At 44.0% G+C, this 20,897-nt stretch overlaps 2 protein-coding genes across 5 annotated transcripts in view; one reads left to right on the plus strand and one right to left on the minus strand.

Moving 5' to 3' along the window:
* The first annotated feature begins 741 nt into the window (after window positions 1–741).
* On the plus strand, window positions 742–17,464 carry OXA1L (OXA1L mitochondrial inner membrane insertase). The gene is made up of 10 exons (XM_024741674.1): window positions 742–833; window positions 1,286–1,447; window positions 13,765–13,978; window positions 15,215–15,358; window positions 15,613–15,698; window positions 15,888–16,052; window positions 16,245–16,349; window positions 16,440–16,602; window positions 16,690–16,770; window positions 16,854–17,464. The coding sequence occupies exons 1-10, from the start codon at window positions 771–773 to the stop codon at window positions 16,979–16,981; spliced, it is 1,311 nt and encodes a 436-aa protein (XP_024597442.1). The 5' UTR covers window positions 742–770; the 3' UTR covers window positions 16,982–17,464.
* A 528-nt stretch (window positions 17,465–17,992) lies between these two features.
* The window catches only part of SLC7A7 (solute carrier family 7 member 7), a 34,693-nt gene continuing 31,788 nt past the window's right edge, over window positions 17,993–20,897 (minus strand). For all 4 annotated transcript variants that reach the window (XM_024741679.1, XM_024741676.1, XM_024741677.1 and 1 more), the window contains exons 6-10: window positions 20,621–20,724; window positions 20,224–20,320; window positions 19,129–19,278; window positions 18,737–18,920; window positions 17,993–18,516 (exon numbers count right to left, since the gene is read on the minus strand). In XM_024741679.1, coding sequence (XP_024597447.1) covers window positions 18,410–18,516; window positions 18,737–18,920; window positions 19,129–19,278; window positions 20,224–20,320; window positions 20,621–20,724 — 642 coding nt within the window. In that variant the 3' untranslated portion in view covers window positions 17,993–18,409. The remainder of the gene's footprint in view (window positions 18,517–18,736; window positions 18,921–19,128; window positions 19,279–20,223; window positions 20,321–20,620; window positions 20,725–20,897) is intronic.

Consider the following 20,897-nt stretch of genomic DNA (forward strand, 5'->3'; position numbering starts at 1 on the left):
ATACATATACATCATACATGTATCTATTCTTTTTCAAATTCTTTTCCTATTTAGGCTGTTATATAATACTGAGCAGAATTCCCTGTGCTATACAAGTAGGTCTTTGTTGGTCATCCATTTTAAATATAGCAGTGCGTACATGTCAATCTCAAACTCCCTAACGATCCACCTTTCATCTTTAAAGATTTGTTTCCTCAATGTCACAAGATGCTCCTCAACCAACCTCTAAGGAAAGGGAAGGAGAAAGATGGAGCCTCCTCTTGAAGCTTTGTCTTTTTATCTGGAAGGAAAATATGTCCTAGAAGCTGCCTTCCCTCAATTCCTGTCAAACTCCAGACCACTCTTAAATTTCACTGGATCTGCGATTACAGAATTATCTAGCAACAAGAATCGAACATCACTGGCCAGGACAACCCCACACCAAGGACAGCCAAGGTCGTCTAGAGGGTACCTTTTAGTTTAACAAGTCGCAGGATAATCACGGATTTTAAAGACAAAGAAAACCTCCCAGGTTTTTGCAGCCACTAACGAACGCCGGTGGTGATATGGCTCTGAACTTCAATCTCCCGAAAACACTCTCTGCGCGATCTTGTTAAGGTGGCCCTTTGCAGCTTCTTACCCACTTCAAATATGGTCGTCAAGCTCCAGTCTCCTTTACCTCCTGAGCGTGGCGACAGCTCTGGCTTCATGCCCATTTCCAAAAGGGCCTCCTCCCGCGAGGCTGCGGTTCTGAGTGCGCAGACGCGAACGTAAATCCTCTTCCTGGTAAGATGGCGCTGGGGTTGATGTGCGGACGCCGGGAGCTTCTGCGCCTGCTACGGCCCCAGCGTCAGGTAAGGATGCCCCGAAGCCGAGCGCCAGGATGCCACCCTATTCCTGTGACCCGAGCCAGGAATGACTCGTGCTGTGGGCATGAGAAGACGCTGATCTTTTCCCCGGGATCTGCGTCTTGTGACCTCGGGTCACATGAGGACACGGGAGGGCTCCGTTCCCGACTCCGCGGGTTCAGCAGCCTAGTATCGTGGTCTGTTCCTGGGAACAGGCGTCACTCCTTCTAAGGAAACCTAGCCTCAACCTCTGGGCCCCGGCGTGGGTCTGCGGTAGCTAAGATGCAGGACTCACAGCTTGCAAGCCTTCAGGGTCGCAGTCTGAGCGCGGGGAATAGAATGTGCTCACCTGTGGTAGCTGGCTGCCTGTCTGGGTGGCGGGGGCGCGGGGGGAGACGGTGAGCATAATGAGTGACTTCACCCAGTAAAAGGATTCCATCTTCCTTTTACCCACTCAGTTCCACAGCGTTGCAGGGCCCTGCCAATGGCCCCGGAAAGCGCTGACAGCGGGGCTCCGGTTCCCAGCCGGCTGCTGCTGCGGGCACCCACACTATGTAATCCTCGCGGCCCCAGGCCCCCGGGGCCTCAGTACCTCTGCCATCTCTTTTGCAGAAGCCCAGGTAAGAGACGTTTCGTCCCTTGCAGTGTTAGGAGTGGTGCTTCTTTCTGATTTGTTTTTATTTTGCTTTGACTAGGGGGAGGGGAATGTGGAGCAGAGTTCTTGTCCGCACTCCACCCAACTTGCGAAATGATAGCATCTCTGCTTGGGATAGATTTTCAAATCAATGGGGAAATTATTGAGAGCACAGGAGGAAAGATTTACATTATATACTAGGCGTTGTTTGCCAGAATGGTGGCAAGCCACTGATGGTGGTATGAGATGTGATTCTGTGTGTGTATTAGAAAAATTATAACTTGCATATCAAGTGTGGACAAAGAATGTCACCTGCTATATCAGTAAACAAAGGATGTTGCGGCCTTCAGCCACTGCAGCCACCCCCAACCGTGCACCCTGAGGGAATTCAGGATGGAGAAACAAAACTGGCCCTAGACAGTTAAGGTACATATCAAAGTAATGATTTCAATAAGCCCAAAGTCTTGCGTATTTCCATACCTAGAAAAGCACTAGGGCTTCCCTGGTGGTGCAGTGGTTGAGAGTCCGCCTGCAGATGCAGGGGACATGGGTTCGTGCCCCGGTCCGGGAAGATACCACATGCCGCGGAGCAGCTGGGCCCGTGAACCATGGCCGCTGAGCCTGCGCGTCCGGAGCCTGTGCTCCGCAACGGGAGAGGCCACAGCAGTGAGAGGCCCGTATACCGCAAAAAAAAAAAAAAAAAGCACTAAATTCATTAACTTGAGACATCTGGTTTTTATTTAATTAGCAGTAATTTTTTGGTGTTTGACTACCTGGTTTGTTTTGCTTTGTTTGCAAAAACTCCTATACATCCTGGCTCCTCCCTTACCTCTTTGGAACATCCCTCAGAGCTGAGAGGTTGTATCCTGGGCTTATGTCCTCAGTAATGCCCCAAATAATACACAGTTCTCAACGTTTAGGTCGTGCATTTTTTTTCAGTCATAGCCTGGGCTACCAACAAAGGGACCCAGAGCAGAGTTTTCCCCTTCACCTGAAATCTGAGGAACTGGAGCCTTGGTACCAGCAGAGGCCTCTTGTACCCCTCTGCCTCCTCAGAGAGTCCAGACAAATTTTGGTGAGTCTCTCCTGGTTCTTGGATCTCCCACTTATTGTTTGATGATCCTGAGTTTTATTTGGCAGTGTCTAACGGGCACCTGGCTGCGCAGTTGAAAGATACTGGGAGTTACTCAGTTGAGGCACTCTGAGTGGTCTGGACTGGGTGATTAGCTGAGAAGCTGGCCTAACCTTTTTTCAGAAAGCTAGCCTCCAATTAACACCCTGCCAGGTTTCTGTGCTTATATTTACAAGTAGGTACTTAATTGGGAATTAAAGGAGACCTTGCCCTGAAAATAGCCAATATGGGCTCTTTTTATTTTATATGCAGTTAAGCTAGAGAAAGCCAGCTTGATAAAACATCTTTTCGGTATTCTGACCTTACAAAGAAACAAGTTCCTTCTAGGGAACTTGCGTTTTTCTGTCTTTGAAATGTAAACCTACTACCTAATCTTCTTGCGTGCGTGCGTATGTGTGTGTTGTGTGTGCGTGTGCGGGCATGTGTGTGTGAAGTTGGTCTCTGCCATCCGGAAAGTACATATATGGTGTACGTTTGGCAGCCAGTTGAATAGACTGAGATTCTGAGCAGTCTTGTCTGACTGCGCCAGCTCTCAGGGACTTCAGTCATCTTAATCTTCGGTGCATCAGCCTATATAACAAAGACCTTTAATTTCTTAGACTGTCTTTTAGGAGTAAACTTTCTAGATCTGTGAAGACTACATCCTTTGCACTCTCTTGTGGGGATGCTTCTTGCATCTTATCAGTTTGAGTTGTAATTAAAATACCACCTATCAATAGCCATTGGATCCTTTAAATTGGAAAAACTTCTAAATTGGTAAATTTTTAGAGAACTGTCATTATAAACAGCTGTTTTATTGGTACCTATAAAAAATAAATTAGAAGGTGGATACACACACACAATAGTTAACCTTAAAACTCCCTTTAGTTTAAAGAAAAGGGTTTGGGAAACCTTATTTGTGGTCTCTGCTTCCCTTCAGAGGGTCTTACAGTTGCAAAACATTGACGATAATGTTAATGAGGCTGATTAACAGGGAGGTTAAAAAAATGAAGGGAAAGTCTAGAGTCTTCTTCCCAACAGGTGGAAATTTTAAAGGAACTCATCCCAAATGGATAAAGAAATCTTTAGATGGCTATTAAGAAATGAGATAAATAAAACGGATGTTAATAGGGTTAAAACAAAAGGTTTTGATACACTACCTGAGGTTGGATGGACCAACGTTATTGGTCCCCAACATTAAAGGGCCCCAAACGAGTCCACCCATATTTACTTACCCCAGTGTAATGTGTGTGTGGGTGTGGGTGTGTGTGTATATATACCTTTTCCCCCCTTCTAAAGGCTATAAGAAACTTACACTGCGATACCTGACCAGCAATTGCTTGGGGCCACCGGTCAATTGATCAAGTTAAAAGATTGACAAAAGAGCCTGAGTCCCTTGGCTCAACCTCTTACTGGGGACCCCAGAGCCTTTTATACAAAAATAGATTAAATGATTGGGATAAAAAGGAAGTTTCTGGACTCCTTTTAAGACCAAGGCTTGTTGATGGGATCCTAATAGAAACTGCAGTTAAAGATATAGAAGTTGATAGACTTGAGATAAAAATATTTAAATGGACTTTATGTAAGAGGGTTACATCTCTTTTGCCTAATTATACTGTAGGATAGATATTATGTCTCACTGGGAAATGCTTCCCCAGCCTGGTATTATAAGACAGGGCATATAAATCTGCCCCTCAGACAATATTAATTAAGCATACTAAAGGAAACCAGTAGGGTTACCAGAGCCCAAACAATACAAAGTAAAAACTGAGAGCTAATATTCCAGGGTTAATGAAAATAGTAATAGAGATTTGCTCTGGGTCTAACTGGTGCACTCAGAAAGGGGGCCTTTGTTGAATGCCTTGTCCAAACTTTTGAAGACATGATAAATTGAACCCTAAGAACTCTTGGTTTTCAGTTTAGTCGGAAATCTCAGTGATATTAAAAAACAAAGAAAATATAGTTGGGCAAATCAATCTTTTAGTATCATTTAGGCAACTAACCAGTTCTTTGGGGAATTAAAAGCAACTGTCTGTCTTGAAAATCTCTACAAATCAGAAATGTAAATTCAGCCCACAAAGACCTGAGCCTGAGCCTAATTAGCTCAATCAGGTAAAACCTGAAACCGAAGAGGAAAGGCCTTTTAAAATTCAAACCAGTGGAAAGGTTCCCTCACCCAAAATCCAGTTCATACCCTCCTTAGGGTTTATCAAGGAGAAATACAAATCTTTTTTTTAAAACATCTTTATTGCAGTATAATTGTTTTACAATTGTGTGTTAGTTTCTGCTTTATAGCAAAGTGAATCAGTTATACATACACGTATGTTCCCATATCTCTTCCCTCTTGCATCTCCCTCCCTCCCCCCCTCCCTATCCCACCCCTCTAGGCGGTCACAAAGCACCTGAGCTGATCTCCCTGTGCTATGCGGCTGCTTCCCACTAGCTATCTATTTTACGTTTGGTAGTGTGTATATGTCCATGCCACTCTCATTGTCCCAGCTTACCCTTCCCCTCCCCATATCCTCAAGTCCATTCTCTAGTAGGTCTGTGTCTTTATTCCCATCTTGCCCCTAGGTTCTTCATGGCCTTTTTTTTTTTTCCTTAGATTCCATATATATGTGTTAGCATACGGTATTTATTTTTTCTCTTTCTGACTGACTTCACTCTGTATGACAGACTCTGGGTCCATCCACCTCACTACAAATAACTCAATTTCGTTCTTTTTATGGCTGAGTAATATCCCATTGTATATATGTGCCACATCTTTATCCATTCATCTGTTGATGGACACTTAGGTTGCTTCCATGTCCTGGCTATTGTAAATAGAGCTGCAATGAACATTGTGGTACATGACTCTTTTTGAATTATGGTTTTCTCAGGGTATATGCCCAGCAGTGGGATTGTTAGGTGGTATGGTAGTTCTATTTTTGGTTTTTTAAGGAACCTCCATACTGTTCTCCACAGTGGCTGTATCAATTTACATTCCCACCACCAGTGCAAGAGGGTTCCCTTTTCTCCACACCCTCTCCAGCATTTATTGTTTGTAGATTTTTTGATGATAGCCATTCTGACCGGTGTGAGATGATATCTCATTGTAGTTTTGATTTGCATTTCTCTAATGATTAATGATGTTGAGCATTCTTTCGTGTGTTTGTTGGCGATCTGTATATCTTCTTTGGAGAAATGTCTATTTAGGTCTTCTGACCATTTTTGGATTGGGTTGTTTGGGGGGTTTTTTTGATATTGAGCTGCATGAGCTGCTTGTAAATTTTGGAGATTAATCCTTTGTCAGTTGCTTCATTTACAAATCTTTTCTCCCATTTTGAGGGTTGTCTTTTTGTCTTGTTTATGGTTTCCTTTGCTGTGCAAAAGCTTTTAAGTTTCATTAGGTCCCATTTGTTTATTTTTTATTTTATTTCCATTTCTCTAGGAGGTGGGTCAAAAAAGGTCTTGCTGTGATTTATGTCATAGAGAAATACAAATCTTAAGTCTTTAACACAAATAGCAAAGCCTTAGTCGTCTGAGCAAATGAATTTAATTTATTCCAACTGTTATTTATAAACTAGTAAGTTTATATTGTAATACCTGATTCATAGCTAAGTCTTTTAAGTGAAACTGTGAGATCTCTAGTTTTGTCTGTTTACATATGTGTAGACATTATACATATGAGATGTCACTACCTCTGGGTATACTCTCTAAATTTATAAAAGACCTCTATTTAATTGACTTAAAAGTAAGCTCTTACAAATTAAATATTTCTAAATATAAAGGAAACTGGCTGGAATGAATTTCAGGTTCATGTGATCTAGGAAATATTCAATATTAAATTAATATCTGGTGTTAAAGCTAGTTTAAGCTTGCTGGTTTAATCAATATAGACATGTCTTTTATTGTGCCGAGGTTTACTGAAGGTCAATAAGTTCATGTTATTTCTGTTGCAGAGTTGTCAGCAAGAAAAAAATTAACTTGGTGATATTTTCATAAGTTATAAAACCCACAAGCCACAGGGTGCAGCAGAAAAAAAAAAAGGTAAATGAGGTACGAGTTGTCAACTGAAAAGAAATATACAACCTAAGAGTTGAGAATTGTGTTTTATTTGGGGCATTACTGAGGGCTTAACTAGGATACAGCCTCTCAGCTCTGAGGGAATGTTCCAGAGAGGTAAGGGAGGAGCCAGGGTATATAGGAGTTTTGCAAAGAAAGCCAAAACAAAACAAGTAGTCGGAACATCGAAAGATTACTCTTAATCAAAGAAAAACCAGATGTCTCAAGTTAATGAGTTTAGTACTTTTCTGTGTAACAAAAGATGCAAGAGTCTGGGCTTTTGGGGGGGGGGAGTGCTTATTGAAATCATTCCTTTGATGTGCACCTTAACTATAACTATCTAGGGCCAGTATTCTGTTTTTCTCCATCCTGAATCCCCTCAGGTTGCACCCTTGCAGGTGGCTGCAGTGGCTGATGGCCCCAACATCCTTTGTTTACTGATATGACAGGCAACATTCTTTGTCCTCAGTGCCTCCTCTTGGTCATAAATTAGATCAATGTTTTTGAGAGGCATTCCATGACCAATTTTGTCCCACATTGCTAGCAAGACACATTCCTAGATCAGGGGAAGATTCTGTTTATAGGCCAATGTGTTGATTTTTGGATTAGGCCCTGTTCATAATCTAAAATTCTCTGGATCAACTGTCTTACTCGTCTGTTAGGACCCAGGAAATGTTTTCCCTTATCTAGAGTTGCACTATTACAGTTATTCTATGTAGAGTTACATATATGGTCAACTGTCTCAAGACTTTTAGCCATGGTTACACATTGTTAATACAAGAGACAATCTTATAAAATAGACAGGAGGACTTCCCTGGTGGTCCAGTGTTTAAGACTCCGTGCTTCCAGTGCAGGGGACACGGGTTTGATCCTTGGTCGGGGAACTAAGATCCTGCATGCCACACGACGCGGCCAAAAATAAAATAGACAGGATACGTACTATAGCTAGTAACGTTAATCAGATCATAGTACAGCAGAGAGAAACACAAGGCATAAACAATTTGGAAACAAAGAGAACAAATTAAAATAATGGTTAGTATAAATAGTAGTAATCTGGTCACAATAAACAATCAAGTCAGGACTTCCCTGGTGGCCCAGTGGTTAAGAATCCACCTGTCAATGCAGGGGACATGGGTTTGAGCCCTGGTCTGGGAAGATCCCACATGCCGCGGAGCAACTAAGCCCATGTACCACAACTACTGGGCCTGCGCACTAGAACCCGTGAGCCACAACTGCTGAGCCCACGTGCCACAACTACTGAAGCCCGCGCACCTAGAGCCTCCTCAATGAGAAGCCCACGCACCACAACAAAGAGTAGCCCCCACTCACCACAACTAGAGAAAGCCCATGCACAGCAACGAAGACTCAATGCAGCCAAAAATAAATTATTTAAAAAAAAACAAACCATCAAGTCCACAGGAGAGAGCCAGCTGGATAAGCCAAATTCTGGATGGATCAGGTAGAAAGATAAATGTTTCATCTTTGTTTACAAATGTATACTTTATCAACTTGCTTTAGATCATAGCCTAAGAAGAAAGGTTTCCTGGAAAACAAAGATTAAAAGCCAGTATATTTCAGAAAATTATCAATGATATTTATCAGTTCATTCAGTCCCATGTTTTTAATTAATTGCTGTTGATCTGGATGAAGTTATCACGTTTTTCATTAGAGTTTTGTAATTTCTTACCCAAGTCAGTGGTATGATCTAAAAGTTGTCAGAAACTTACATTTGTCAAAAAGTTCTTTTTATTTATTTATTTATTTTGGCCACGCCACATATCATGTAGGATCTTAGTTCCCTGACCATAGATCGAAGCTGCACCCCCTGCAGTGGAAGCACAGAGTCTTAACCACTGGACCACCAGGGAAGTCCCAGAAAGTTCTTTTTATGAATCTTCTTGAAGATCTTCATTTTATAAAAGCTCCAGAGTAAAACAGTGGTTGTCTGTAAACCACAAAAGACTTAAAATGGCATGGTTAAAGATCTGGTTACAATAGATAGCTAGTAGGAAGTAGCCGCATAGCACAAGGAGATCAGCTCGGTGCTTTGTGACCACCTAGAGGGGTGGGATAGGGAGGGTGGGAGGGAGGGAGATATGGGGATATATGTATACGTATAACTGATTCACTTTGTTATACAGCAGAAACTAACACACCATTGTAAAGCAACTATACTCCAATAAAGATGTTAAAAAGAAAAATATCTGATTACAATGTAATTGACAAGAAACTTGGATATTTCTGTGATGTACAGCATTTTAAGATAATAACTAGAATTATGACTGATAACATTATGCCAGGAATTTTAGGAATTCCATATACATTTTGGAATAGCTATATTAATGACATTTACCCATACAATATAACCTAAGGTTTGTCTCCAGTCAGTTGACAGTATTTCTCAAGTAATTTAAACTTACCAAATAAGCCAACGTTTAAATTTGTCTCTGAGATGCCTCAGGGTTTCTTTGAAGCATCCCAGAGTTAGCTGGAGGTTAAAATAACTTTAGTTAGAATTGTTACTTGTAAGCTTGTCAAAAATATCAAAAAGGTTTCAAAACACATGGTCGCATAGTATCATAGGTCACTGTGAAACAATACTTACTCAACCAAAGTGACAAAAGATTTCAAAAACAAGTACAGATCATTTCAAGAGTATGAACCAGATTTTGAGTGAGGGAGCCTTTCTAGCAGTTTGATTTTTAAAAGGCCTTTTTCTCTTTTTTCCTTGGTTTCAGATTTTACCTGATTGAACTAATTAGGCTCAGCCTCAAGTCATTGTGAGCTGTATTTATATTTTTGATTTGTAGAGATTTGCAAGACAAAGACAGTTGCTTTTAATTCTCCAAAGAACTGGTTTGCCGCTTAAATGATATTAAAAGCTTGATTTGCCCAACTGTATTTTCTTTTATTTGCTTTTTTATATCACTGAGAAGATTTCCAACTAAACTGAAATTCATGAGTTCTATGTTCTAGAATTTTAGGGTTTAACTTAACCATGCCTTTAAAAGCTTGCATAAGACATTCAACGAAAGTCCTCTTTCTGAGTTCACAAGTTAAATCCAGAGCAAAATCTCTATTATTACTTTTATTAGCCCTTGAATATTGCTCCCAGTTTTTATTTTATATTGTGCAGGCCCAGGTAACCCTGTTGGTTTCCTTTAGTGTGTTTAATTATATTTCCTGAGGGGCAGATTTATATGCCCTGTGTTATATCGGGCAAGGAAGCATTCCCCAGTAAAACATGTCTTTCCCATAATATAATTAGGCAAAAGACATGTAACAATCTTATATAAAGCTCATTTAATACCAAAGTTTATAAACTTTTGTCTCCATTCTTTTAACTTTTATGCCTTTAACTTTAGTTTCTGTTAGGATCGCCATCTATTAGGACCCCATAGTATTTTTGTATAAAAGGCACTGGGGGACTTCCCTCGTGGTCCAGTGGTTGAGAATCTGCCTTCCAGTGCAGGGGACGTGGGTTCGATCCTTGTTCGGGGAACTAAGATCCTACATGCCACGGGGCAACTAAGCCCGTGTGCCACAACTAGAGAGCCCGTGAGCCACAGCTACTGAGCCAACGCGCCACAGCTAGAGAAGCCTGCGCACCATAACGCAGATCCTGCGTGTTGCAACCAAGACCTGATGCAGCCAAATAAATAAATATTTAAAAAAATAAAAGGCACTGGGGTTCCCAGTGAGGAGCTGAGCCAAGGGACTCAGACCCTTTGTAAATCTTTTTTTTTTTTTTAATATTTATGTTGCCACACGCGAGATCTTCGTTGCAGCATGTGGGATCTAGTTCCCTGACCAGGGATGGAACCCGGGCCCCCTGCACTGGGAGCATGGAGTCTTAGCCACTGCACCACCAGGGAAATCCCTGTCAATCTTTTAATTTGACTAATTGGCCTATATGTTGCCCCAAGTAATTGTTGGTCAGATATCTCAATGAAATTTTCTTCCAGCCTTTTAAACATACATTTCTTTTTTTAAATTGGGATAAATAGAGCAGACTTGTTTGGGGCCCCTTAATGTTGAAAATCAATGGGAATCCCTAAAGGGGGCTAAAGCCCATCCAACTTTAGGTAGTATTGTAGCAAAACCTTTTGTTTTAGACCCATTAACGTCCATTTTATTTATTCCATTTCTTAAAAACCATCTAGAGACTTCTTATCTTTTGGGACAAGTCCCTTTAAAATTTCCACCTTGTTGGGAAAGTCTCTAGACCTTCCCTTCAGTTTTTTCTTATTTCCCTGTTAATGAACCTAATTAACATTATTGATTTTTTTTTTTAGCATCTATAACACCCATTGAGGGGAAGCAGAGACCAGGAATAAGGCTTCCCAAGCCAGTTTTTTGTTTGGTTTAAACTAAAGGAGTTCTTAGGTTAACCATTATATATATTTTTCCACCTTCTGATTTGGTTTTTCCATGGGTCCTGATAAAACAGCTGTTTATAATGAGACTCTCTAAAGATTTACCGATTTATAGGTTTTCCAATTTAAAAGACCTGTCATCTGGCCATTAATGAGGTATATCTTAATTGTGATTCAGACCAATAGGACGAAAGAAGCATCCCCACAAGAGAGTGCGAAGGATGCCACCTAACCAAGATACAGAAAGTTTACTCCCAAAAATAGCCCAAGAAAGTAAAGGCCTTTGTTGTACAGGCTGACGCAGCAAAAGTTAAAATGGCAAAAAGCCCCTGAGAGTTCGCACAGTCCGGAAAAAGACTGCTCAGAATCTCAGTCTGTTCAGTTGGCTGCAGAATATATGTACCTTCTGGATGGCAGAGACCAAGTTCTCACAAAACACATCACACATGTGCGCACTCGCACACTTAAGAAGATCAAGTAGAACATTTACATCTCAGACACTGGGAGACACTTGCAAGTTCCCCCAGAAGGGCTTTTATTTCTTTAAGGTCAGAACTCTGAAAAGATGGTTTATCAAGCTGCTTTCTCTAACTTAACTGCGTATGCAGTAAAAGAGCCCCAGGGCTTCCCTGGTGGTCCTTCCTCGCTTCTACTACAGGGGGTGTGGGTTTGATCCCTGGCCCGGGAAGTTCTCATGCCATGAGATGCAGCAAAAAAAAAAGCCCCATGTGGGCTATTTTCAGGGCAAGATTTCCTTTAATTCCCAATTGAGTACTTGTAAGTATAAGTTTTGTACATACATAGACTTGGTGAGAGTGTTTAATTGGAGGCAAAGATGTTAGGCCAGCCTCTCACCTAATCACCCAGTCCAGACTCCTTATTGTCTCAACTGAGCAACTCCCAGTCTTTCCACCTGGTTTCCCCAGTAGCTTTCACCTGGGCAGTTAGACACTGCCAGATAAAACTCAGGATCATTAACCAATAATCAGGAGATCCAAGAATCACCCAAATCCATCTGGACTCTCCAAGGAGGCAGACAGGCCCAAGAGGCCTCTGCTGGTACCAGGCCCTGGATCCTCTTAGAGTTCGGGCAAAGGAGAGAGTTCTGCTCTGGTTCCCTTCGTGGTCACCAAAATTGTTGACTGAAAAACAAATGCACAACCTAAAAGTTGAGAATTATGTTTTATTCAGTGGTCTTGCTGAGGACTTAAGCCAGAGGACATCCTCTGAGATAGCTCCGAGGGACTACTCCGAAGAGGAAAGGGAGGAGCCAGGATATGTAGGAATTTTGCAAAAACAACCAGGTAGTCAGAACATCAAAAGATTAGTGTTCAAAGCCAGACATCTCAAGTGCATGAGTTTAGTACTTTTCTATGTGTGGAATGATTTAAGAGTCTAGGCCTGTTGAAATCATTCCTTTGATGTGCACCTTTTCTCCATCCTGAGTCCCCTCGGTGTACAGTTGAGGGTGGCTGATGGCTTAATGGCTGCAGCATCCTTTATTTACTGATGCCGCAGGCAACATTCTTCATCCAGGTGATCCAGGGAATTTTAGATTATCGACAGGGGCTGATCCAAAAATTAGCAAATTGAGTAGCCTATCAGCAGAATCTTTGCCTGATCTACGAATCAGCCTTCCTAGTGCCATGGGACAGAATCGGTCATGAAATGCCTCCCAATTGTTGGTCCAGTTTATGGCCTAGAAGGAGGTGCTGAGGACAAAGAATGTCACCTGCCTTATCACTAAACAAAGGATGTTGGGACCATCAGCCACTGCAGTCACCCCCAGCAGTGCACCCTGAGGGAAGTCAGGATGGAGAAACAGAATACTGGCCCTAGATAGTTAAGGTACAAATCAAAGGAATGATTTCAGTAAACCCAAATTCTGGTGTCTTTCTATACATAGAAAAGCACTAAATTCATTAACCTGAGACATCTGGTTTTTATTTAATTAGCAGTAATTTTTTGGTGTTTGACTACCTGGCTTTTGGGTTGTTTTTTTGTTTGTTTGCAAAAACTCATATACATCCTGGCTTCTCCCTTACCTCTTCGGAACAGTCCCTCACAGCTGAGAGGCTTTGTCCTGCACTTAAGTCCTCAGTAATGCCCCAAATAACACACAGTTCTCAACTTTTAGGTCGTGCTTTTTTTTTCAGTTGACACAATTTATAATTGTATATCTTTGATTATAACTTGTATATCCCTGATTTCATGGACATTAATATTTCTCAGGATGAGACCAAGTAGATATTTTTGATCTTAAAAACTGAGTTGTTTAAAGAAAAATTATAATAGTTTCAGTGTATGCAGAATCGTGCCAGTGATACTCAAATGACTGAAGTTTGGAAAATGCACAAGAAATAACTTCCCAACATGAAGGAGAATCATGAAGTCTTATTTTGAGTCACTTATCTTTCTGCCTAGAGGGGAAAATAAAATATCCTTTCTTAAAAAATATGAGTGGGAATATTTATTTAGAATAAGAAATCTTTACAAAGTAATGGTTTTTAAAAGCTGACAGATACCACAAGCATTACAAAATCCAGGAAAATAATGTACTTTTTAATTGACTTCCTGGCATAAAATGTTCTTTTTAAGCTTTGAATTCTATGACAATGTAGGCTACCCTGGGAGAACGAGAAACAGGGAGTCAAGGGAGTACCCCAGTATTGGTTATAATAAGAGGGACCTCGATTTCTATGTGTGTGTCCCTCCCTCCCCAAGTATAATGCCTGGCTTTTTTTTTTTTTTTTTCCTCCTTTTTCCCCACAGGTTCAGGCCCCTCCGGTCATTCCTGCAACTCCCCCACCTACAGAAGTACCTGAGGTGGCTTCTGGAGACACTGCAGATATCATCCTGGCTGCTGCAGAACAGAGCTTCACTGAGCTTGGGCTGGGGTCATACACCCCAGTGGGACTGATCCAGAACTTACTGGAATTTATGCATGTTAACCTAGGCCTACCTTGGTGGGGGGCCATTGCTGCATGTAAGGGGGATATATCTTGTACAACAGTAGAGGAAATGGGGGCTTAGGGTTAGAACTTTATTTATTTATTTATTTTTGGCTGTGTTGGGTCTTCATTGCTGCACGCGGGCTTTCTCTAGTTGTGGCGAGCGGGGGCTACTCTTCATTGAGGTGCGCGGTCTTCTCACTGAGGTGGCTTCTCGTTGCGGAGCACGGGCTCTAGGCACGCGGGCTTCAGTAGTTGTGGCATGCAGGCTCAGTAGTTGTGGCTCACAGGCTCTGGAGTGCAGGCTCAGTAGTTGTGGCGCACAGGCTTAGTTGCTCCGCAGCATGTGGGTTCTTCCCAGACCAGGGCTCGAACCTGTGTCCCCTGCATTGGCATGTGGATTCTTAACCACTGTGCCACCAGGGAAGCCCTGTCCCTTGGCTTTTGCGACAATCTTTGTAGATTTTCTTCCTGTCTTTCTGACCACACCCTCCCATCTCCATTGCTCAGTACTCTACCTGCCCCTTTAGTGCTGGGATTCCAGGTTCCATCCTTAGCTCCCTTCTCTGTCCACTTCACACCATTCATCATAATGTTGATAAAGCCTAAACCTGTATCTCCCCCTGGTCTTTTCTCAGCCCAGGCCCACTTGCTTACCCACAGATACCATCAACTAAATAAATATTTGTTGAAATGATCAAGAAATGTGAAGTGTAAGAAAAGAAATAGGAGGGAGCTAAAGCAGTAGGCCACCAGGTTACCTCCCACTGCAGGCATTTCTAGGACAGTGGCTTTCAAACTGCATTCCTGCGAGCCCCCGAGTTCTGTAAAAGTGCTTCTGAGCAAAGCAAAGGCCAGAGCTTGAACAATCCTGTAGTCAGACTACCTCCTCGCCCAGGGCAGCTTGATTTTATTTGTTATGTATATTGGGTTACACTTAGAGTTGGGGAAGAAAGGAGTCCACTGATCATAGAAAAGTTTGGAAACCACTGATCTACAAAAGTGGCTTCTGTCACCTTTTTGTTCAAGGAAACAAGATTCCTGGTCATTGGCCTAGAGAAGTTAATGCCAGACTTTTGACGTCAAAGCAGAAGACTGAGCCTCGAAGGAACTGTCATACCCGTACCCGTTGTTTTGGGGCCCTTTGGGCACGAGTCACAGGGTGGAAAAGTCTGGGCTAGGAGACCCTTTCAGTGAGGACCTAAAAACCTTCAGCCTTCTAGCTGCAGAATGGCTTGAATTTCACTCCAGTCTTATTTCGTGTTTTCCAGGTACAGTCCTTGCGCGCTGCCTGGTGTTTCCTCTCATCGTGAAGGGCCAGCGAGAGGCAGCTAACATCCACAACCACTTGCCAGAGATTCAGAAGTTTTCCGCTCGAATCAGAGAGGCCAAGTTGACAGGAAACCATACTGAATGTGAGTCAGTTGCAGAATGAGCATGGGTGAGGACCACATTTGCGCTTTCCCTGACATTCAGCTCAGGTTGGGGGAACAGCCTAAATCAGGAGTTGCTACAGTTGGGCGAGTTCTAAGATTTACCTGCTTCTTAGGCCTAATGCTTCCAGTGACTGGCCAGGGTCAGTTGGAAATCTTATGGGCCAGGTGATGAGGATGGTCACCTCCTCCAACCTAGCTGTTAGCCCAGCTGTTAGCTTCCACTCCCTTCACAGTTTACAGGGCCTCCTCGGAGATGACGTTCTACCAGAAAAAGCATGATATTAAACTCTTCAGACCTCTCATTCTACCTCTGACTCAGGTGAGCAAAAAACATTTCCCTTCTTTAACTTCATCAGAACCAATCAGATTACTCCTCTGTGTTTCCCATGCCCTAGACCCCCCAAAAAAGCATGTGGTGGTGATACTGTGCTACATGGGTTTCAGTAATGGAGTAATTAAAATGTCCCTTCTACTAAAGGGTCCTGACACTGTTTCTCCTGTGTCATAGGCCCCGATCTTCATCTCCTTCTTCATTGCCTTGAGAGAAATGGCTAACCTTCCTGTGCCCAGCCTGCAGACAGGTGGCCTCTGGTGGTTCCAGGATCTCACACTATCTGACCCCACTTACATGTTACCTCTGGTGGTCACTGCTACAATGTGGGGTGTCCTTGAGGTAAGCCCAGGTTCGCCGAGTGCCAGGCCTGCAGAATGGGGAGTGAGGGGAAAGTAGTTATATAGAACGGTCATTCTTCACTCCCTGGAGAAATAGAGTTGATGGGTAAGAAATCTGAGCCACATTCAACTAAAATTGCCATGCATTTACTATTCTTCCCCTGCTTTTTTTTTTTTTTTTTTTTTTTTGCAGCTAGGTGCTGAAACTGGCATGCAAAGTTCTGACCTTCAGTGGATGAGAAATTTTATCAGATTGATGCCCCTGGCAGTCTTGCCCATAACTATCCATTTCCCCTCGGTAAGTAATGTCTTAGGGGCTGGCTCCAAGTCTCCCGGCAGGCTGCCCCGGGACGCAGCTTCTGAGTACCTTCTCTTCCTTCTCATCCAGGCGGTGTTCATGTACTGGCTCTCCTCCAACATGTTTTCCCTGGGCCAGGTGGCCTGCCTCCGTATTCCAGCTGTACGCAGTGTACTTAAAATCCCCCGGCGTGTTGTGCATGACTCAGACAAATTGCCTCCCCAGGAGGGCTTCATAAAGAGCTTCAAGAGAGGTAAGGCCTGTCCTCCGTGAATAGGAACTGGGGAGAGTGGCCTGGAAGTGGGTACACGACCAAACTGCCTTAATCCTTTTTACACAGGCTGGAAGAATGCCGAAATGGCACATCAGCTACAGGAGCGTGAACGACGCATGCAGAATCACTTGGAGCTAGCAGCCAGGGGTAAATAACACTTGCAGGCTAAATTCTGTCATTTGTTTCTTCCTTTCCTTTGTTCATCAAGATTGGTTTTCTCCTTCCCCCAGGTCCCTTACGACAGACCTTTACCCACAACCCTCTGCTACAGCCTGGAAAGAATGGACCTCCCAACACCCCCAATAGCAGCAGCAACAAACCAAAGTCAAAGCATCCCTGGAGTGACACACTTGGCTGAATTCTCTTCCCTGCTCACACTGGCAGGAACTCTCTCTCTTGAAAGACTCAGCCTTAGAACAAGAACTGATGCTGGGTCCTTGCCCCAAACCTAGAAACTGTGGGACATGTTGATGTTCATTTTAAAAGTGGATTCCGCTACAGACTCTTCCACCTAAGTGTAAAAGAACACTGGGGAGCCAAGTGATCTTCCCATCTGCTGAGTTAGTAAACGTCCGTATTACGTGCTGCTCCCTGACACTTATTAAACAGGGAAATGGACTGAGTGCTTCAGAGAAAAGAATAGGTTGGGTGATGATTGTTCTTGTTGGCCCATGCTCTTAGGAGGCGTCTCAGTGTTGTAGCCTGGCATTAAGGGCTTAGATGTGTTGTCCCGTCCGTACTTGCTTTGTGGTCAGAGGTATGCGTGGTAAGTGTAGACTGTATCTGGAGGAAACATATTCATTTACCCCAAGATTACCTATAAAATATTCTTCAAGAAGTAGATATGCGTAAGTTTTTGGTGATAATTAAGAGGAAGTTGATAAAGCTTTTATCGAACAACCTAGCATTTTGCTACAGCAGCTTAGGTGTTCTCTTGTGTAGAGACTGGTTGCGTCAGCCTTCAGCAGCTGGCTCAAGAGAGAAGAAATACTCAGATTCTTTCAAGCATAAGATTGTTTTTAGTCTTCCTGCCAGGCTAATGGGAGCTGTCCTTGAGACACTATATAAAAATGAAGCCAGGGGCTTCCCTGGTGGCATAGCCTGCTAATGTAGGGGACACGGGTTCGACCCCTGGTCTGGGAGGATCCCACATGCCGCAGAGTAACTAGGCCTGTGAGCCACAACTACTGAGCCTGCGTGTCTGGAGCCTATGGTCCACAACAAGAGAGGCCGCGATGGTGAGAGGCCCGCGCACCGCGATGAAGAGTGGCCACCGCTCGCCGCAACTAGAGAAAGCCCTCACACAGAAACGAAGACCCAACACAGCCAAAAATAAATTAATTTAAAAAAAAATGAAGCCATTCAGAGCTCAGGAACATACCCTTTTATTGTCTAGCACCTTTGACAGTTTGACGTCTCTCTAAAGGAGACAGGAAGTTTGGAGCATTATTGGGTCTTTCGGTGGGAAAGAGGAGTGGGCAGGCACACTGGAGGTGAGTGGATGTCTTAACACGTGGGAATGTGCCAGTGGAACAACCAAGCCCACACCTGGCATGCTCCCCATCACAGTCTGCTTTATTGTCCCTTTAAAAGAAATATGGAACAATATGTAGCAAAACAAATAAATTACTCTCCATCTCTCAGAAAGCAAGTTCAGAGGTTGTCGAAGCTGCCTAAGAGGCTTCTGGACAGACGCCTCCAAAGAAGTGAGCTTTTCAGCTTCCTTGGCTCCAGCCAGTAGGAGATGAGGCCCCTGCTGCCCGAATCTCAGGATTTCTCATGGTGTTTAGTTAGACTTGGGATCTTGTTGCTTGGGCATCTCTCCTTCATCTTCCAAATCCATCTCTGCAGCAACTGACATACATAGGACCTGGAGATACCATGTGGCAGATGCTACAAAGAGAAGTTTGTGTCAAAATAGAAGAGGTCAACTGGGCTGAGTTCAGGTGGCACTGAATGGGGCTGGGCCCGAGGGGACAATTACAGTTAAGCCTCAACAACAGGTAGGAGCTATGGCGAAGGTGATTTGGGAGACTAGATTTGCAGAAAAAGCCAAAAAAAAAAAAAACCAGGCCGTACAATAGCTGAGCCGACTTGAGGACCCAAGGCTTACCCACAATCCTGCGGAGGCAAAGAGGTCGTTTGTGCTCTGGCACTCTGATGATGAAGAAGTAAAAGGGCAAGCCTGAGAGGGCAATGCCGATGCCGATGAGGGAGTTGATGGTATCACTGTAGAGTGGAACAGCCACCAGGAAGATGGTGCAGAAGCAGAAGACAATGGGGAAGAAAATGCTGAGCTAAGGGCACAGAAGAAACAAGTGGAGGTTAGACAGCTCAGGGTGGACAGCCAAGAAAACCCCACCTGTGAACGGCAGAGCACTGAGTGTTCTTGTCATCCCCTTCCTCTCAACTCGGAGCCACCGTCAAGTTCCGGGCAAAGGTTTCTGAACAAATGTAAGAATCCCCTGGAGTGGGTGCAGCAGAGGTGGGATGGAGAGGTCCTACCTTGAGAGGACGAGGCCTATTAGGCTCCTTCCAGCGCAGATAAAGCTGACCCACGATAGAGAGCCCCACGAAGAACCAGTAGCTGAAGCTGTAGTAGTTAATGAGCTGGAAGATGTCCTCCACACACAAGTAGATCAGCGCCATGAGACCCTGCAGGCACAAGCCCACATCAGCTCCTCTCAAGGCCTGTCGCGCAAGGCCCTTGCCAGTCCCCTTTATCTCCCACAAATCCACCCCCTTGTCAAGTCCTCAGTCTCCCCAACTGTCCTTTTCTGTTCCCACCCCGTTTACCACCTTAGTTTCAACACCTCACTCCTTTCCTATTAAGTCAGTAGCCTTTTTCAGCCCATTCTTCAAACCCTTGCCAGGTTAATCCTCTGTACAGCACAGCTCAAAACAGTTCCTCAAATAGCTTTTGCCCCAGAGCCTCTCCAGAATGGCTCCAACATACAATTCCAGCTTTTACCTTCTGCTACCCAACTCCACACTGCTTAATCTCCGGACTTTCTGATGGTGTTTCAACCTAAAGCCCCATCCATCACTACCATTTGCAACCCTAACCTTAAAAATCCACTTCAGATTCACTTTCTCCAGGAAGTCTTTCCTTGTTCACCCTCTACCCCCACAGTGACCATTTCTTCCCTTGAACACTACATCACTGTCTGCCACGGCAGTCGTTACAGTGTATTCCATGAACTTTATGCCTCATCCTGGGCCAGAGGTCACCATTCCTTAGAGAATATGGATTCTTTCAGGAACCACTACAGCAGGGACTTCCCTGGTGGTCTAGTGGTTAAGGCTCCACGCTCCCAATGCAGGGGGCCCGGGTTCGATCCCTGGTCTGGGAACTAGATCCCACGTGCATGCCACAACCAAGGGTCCGCATGCTGCGACGAAGACCCAGCACAGCCAAAATAAATAAATAAACCACTGCAGCAGTTACAGCACAGTGCCTTGCCCACAGTGGATGGTCCATCAACAGTTTTTCTATTAGAATCTTCTTTAGAGCTTCTGAGGAGCTAAGAACAGTTGTATCTACTGCTACTAAAGTTCCCCCACAATCTGGCTTTCAGCCCCAGTCTTGAGACCACTTACATTGAAGAGCAGAGCCGGCACTGGTGTGAACCGCTCAACATGAATCATGCAGATGGTGTCAGGGAGATGGCCTTCTCTCGAGCCCACAAAGAAAAGCCTATTTTGGGTAAGATAGGAGAGGCTGAGAAACTTGGGGGACGTGGGTGTGGCCTGGTTCTTGTGCCACAAGGCTCTCCCTCTCTGGCATCCCCTCCTTCAAAAGGGTTTGAATAATTTGGAATGGAGTTCAATGCTGAGATTTGTAAGAACTGGAGGCTGCTGATGCGAACAAGGCCAAAGCATTGTGACTGTCACTTGGGGATCGCGGTGACTAAAGTCTGGGTCCTGTTAAGTCCTGCCCTGCCCTGCCCTGCCATAGCTCTTCACTTTCCCCCTCAGTAAAAGGTGACACTCATACCTAGACGCAGCCACAATGGAGGCATTGAGGCCACCAAAGCAGGATAACGCAACTGCCACTGGAATGGTCCAGTTGAACATTCCAAAAATCTGGTCTGCAAATGTCTAAGGGAAAGGAATGGAAAAGAGTCATTAGCAGGACCTAACGGGGATGGAAGGCAAGGACAAGCATGCCCCCTGGTGCCCCCTACTAGCAACCCAACCCTTCTTCCACAGCAGGGCTAACGACCTCGCAAGCCCAGTACTCTAGGCATACTCTTTTCAAGGACTACCCGCTT

Source organism: Neophocaena asiaeorientalis, unplaced genomic scaffold (assembly GCF_003031525.2).
Source record: "Neophocaena asiaeorientalis asiaeorientalis breed wild unplaced genomic scaffold, Neophocaena_asiaeorientalis_V1.1 scaffold27, whole genome shotgun sequence".
Taxonomy (NCBI): Eukaryota; Metazoa; Chordata; class Mammalia; order Artiodactyla; family Phocoenidae; genus Neophocaena; species Neophocaena asiaeorientalis.

What these genes read in the sequence shown, in the direction of transcription:
- OXA1L (XM_024741674.1), top strand. Translation starts at nt 771, where the DNA reads ATGGCGCTGGGGTTGATGTGCGGACGCCGGGAGCTTCTGCGCCTGCTA. An exon ending in TAACTATCCATTTCCCCTCG is followed by an intron (nt 16,350 to 16,439) that starts GTAAGTAATGTC and finishes CTTCTCATCCAG; the next exon opens with GCGGTGTTCATGTACTGGCT. An exon ending in CTTGGAGCTAGCAGCCAGGG is followed by an intron (nt 16,771 to 16,853) that starts GTAAATAACACT and finishes TCCTTCCCCCAG; the next exon opens with GTCCCTTACGACAGACCTTT.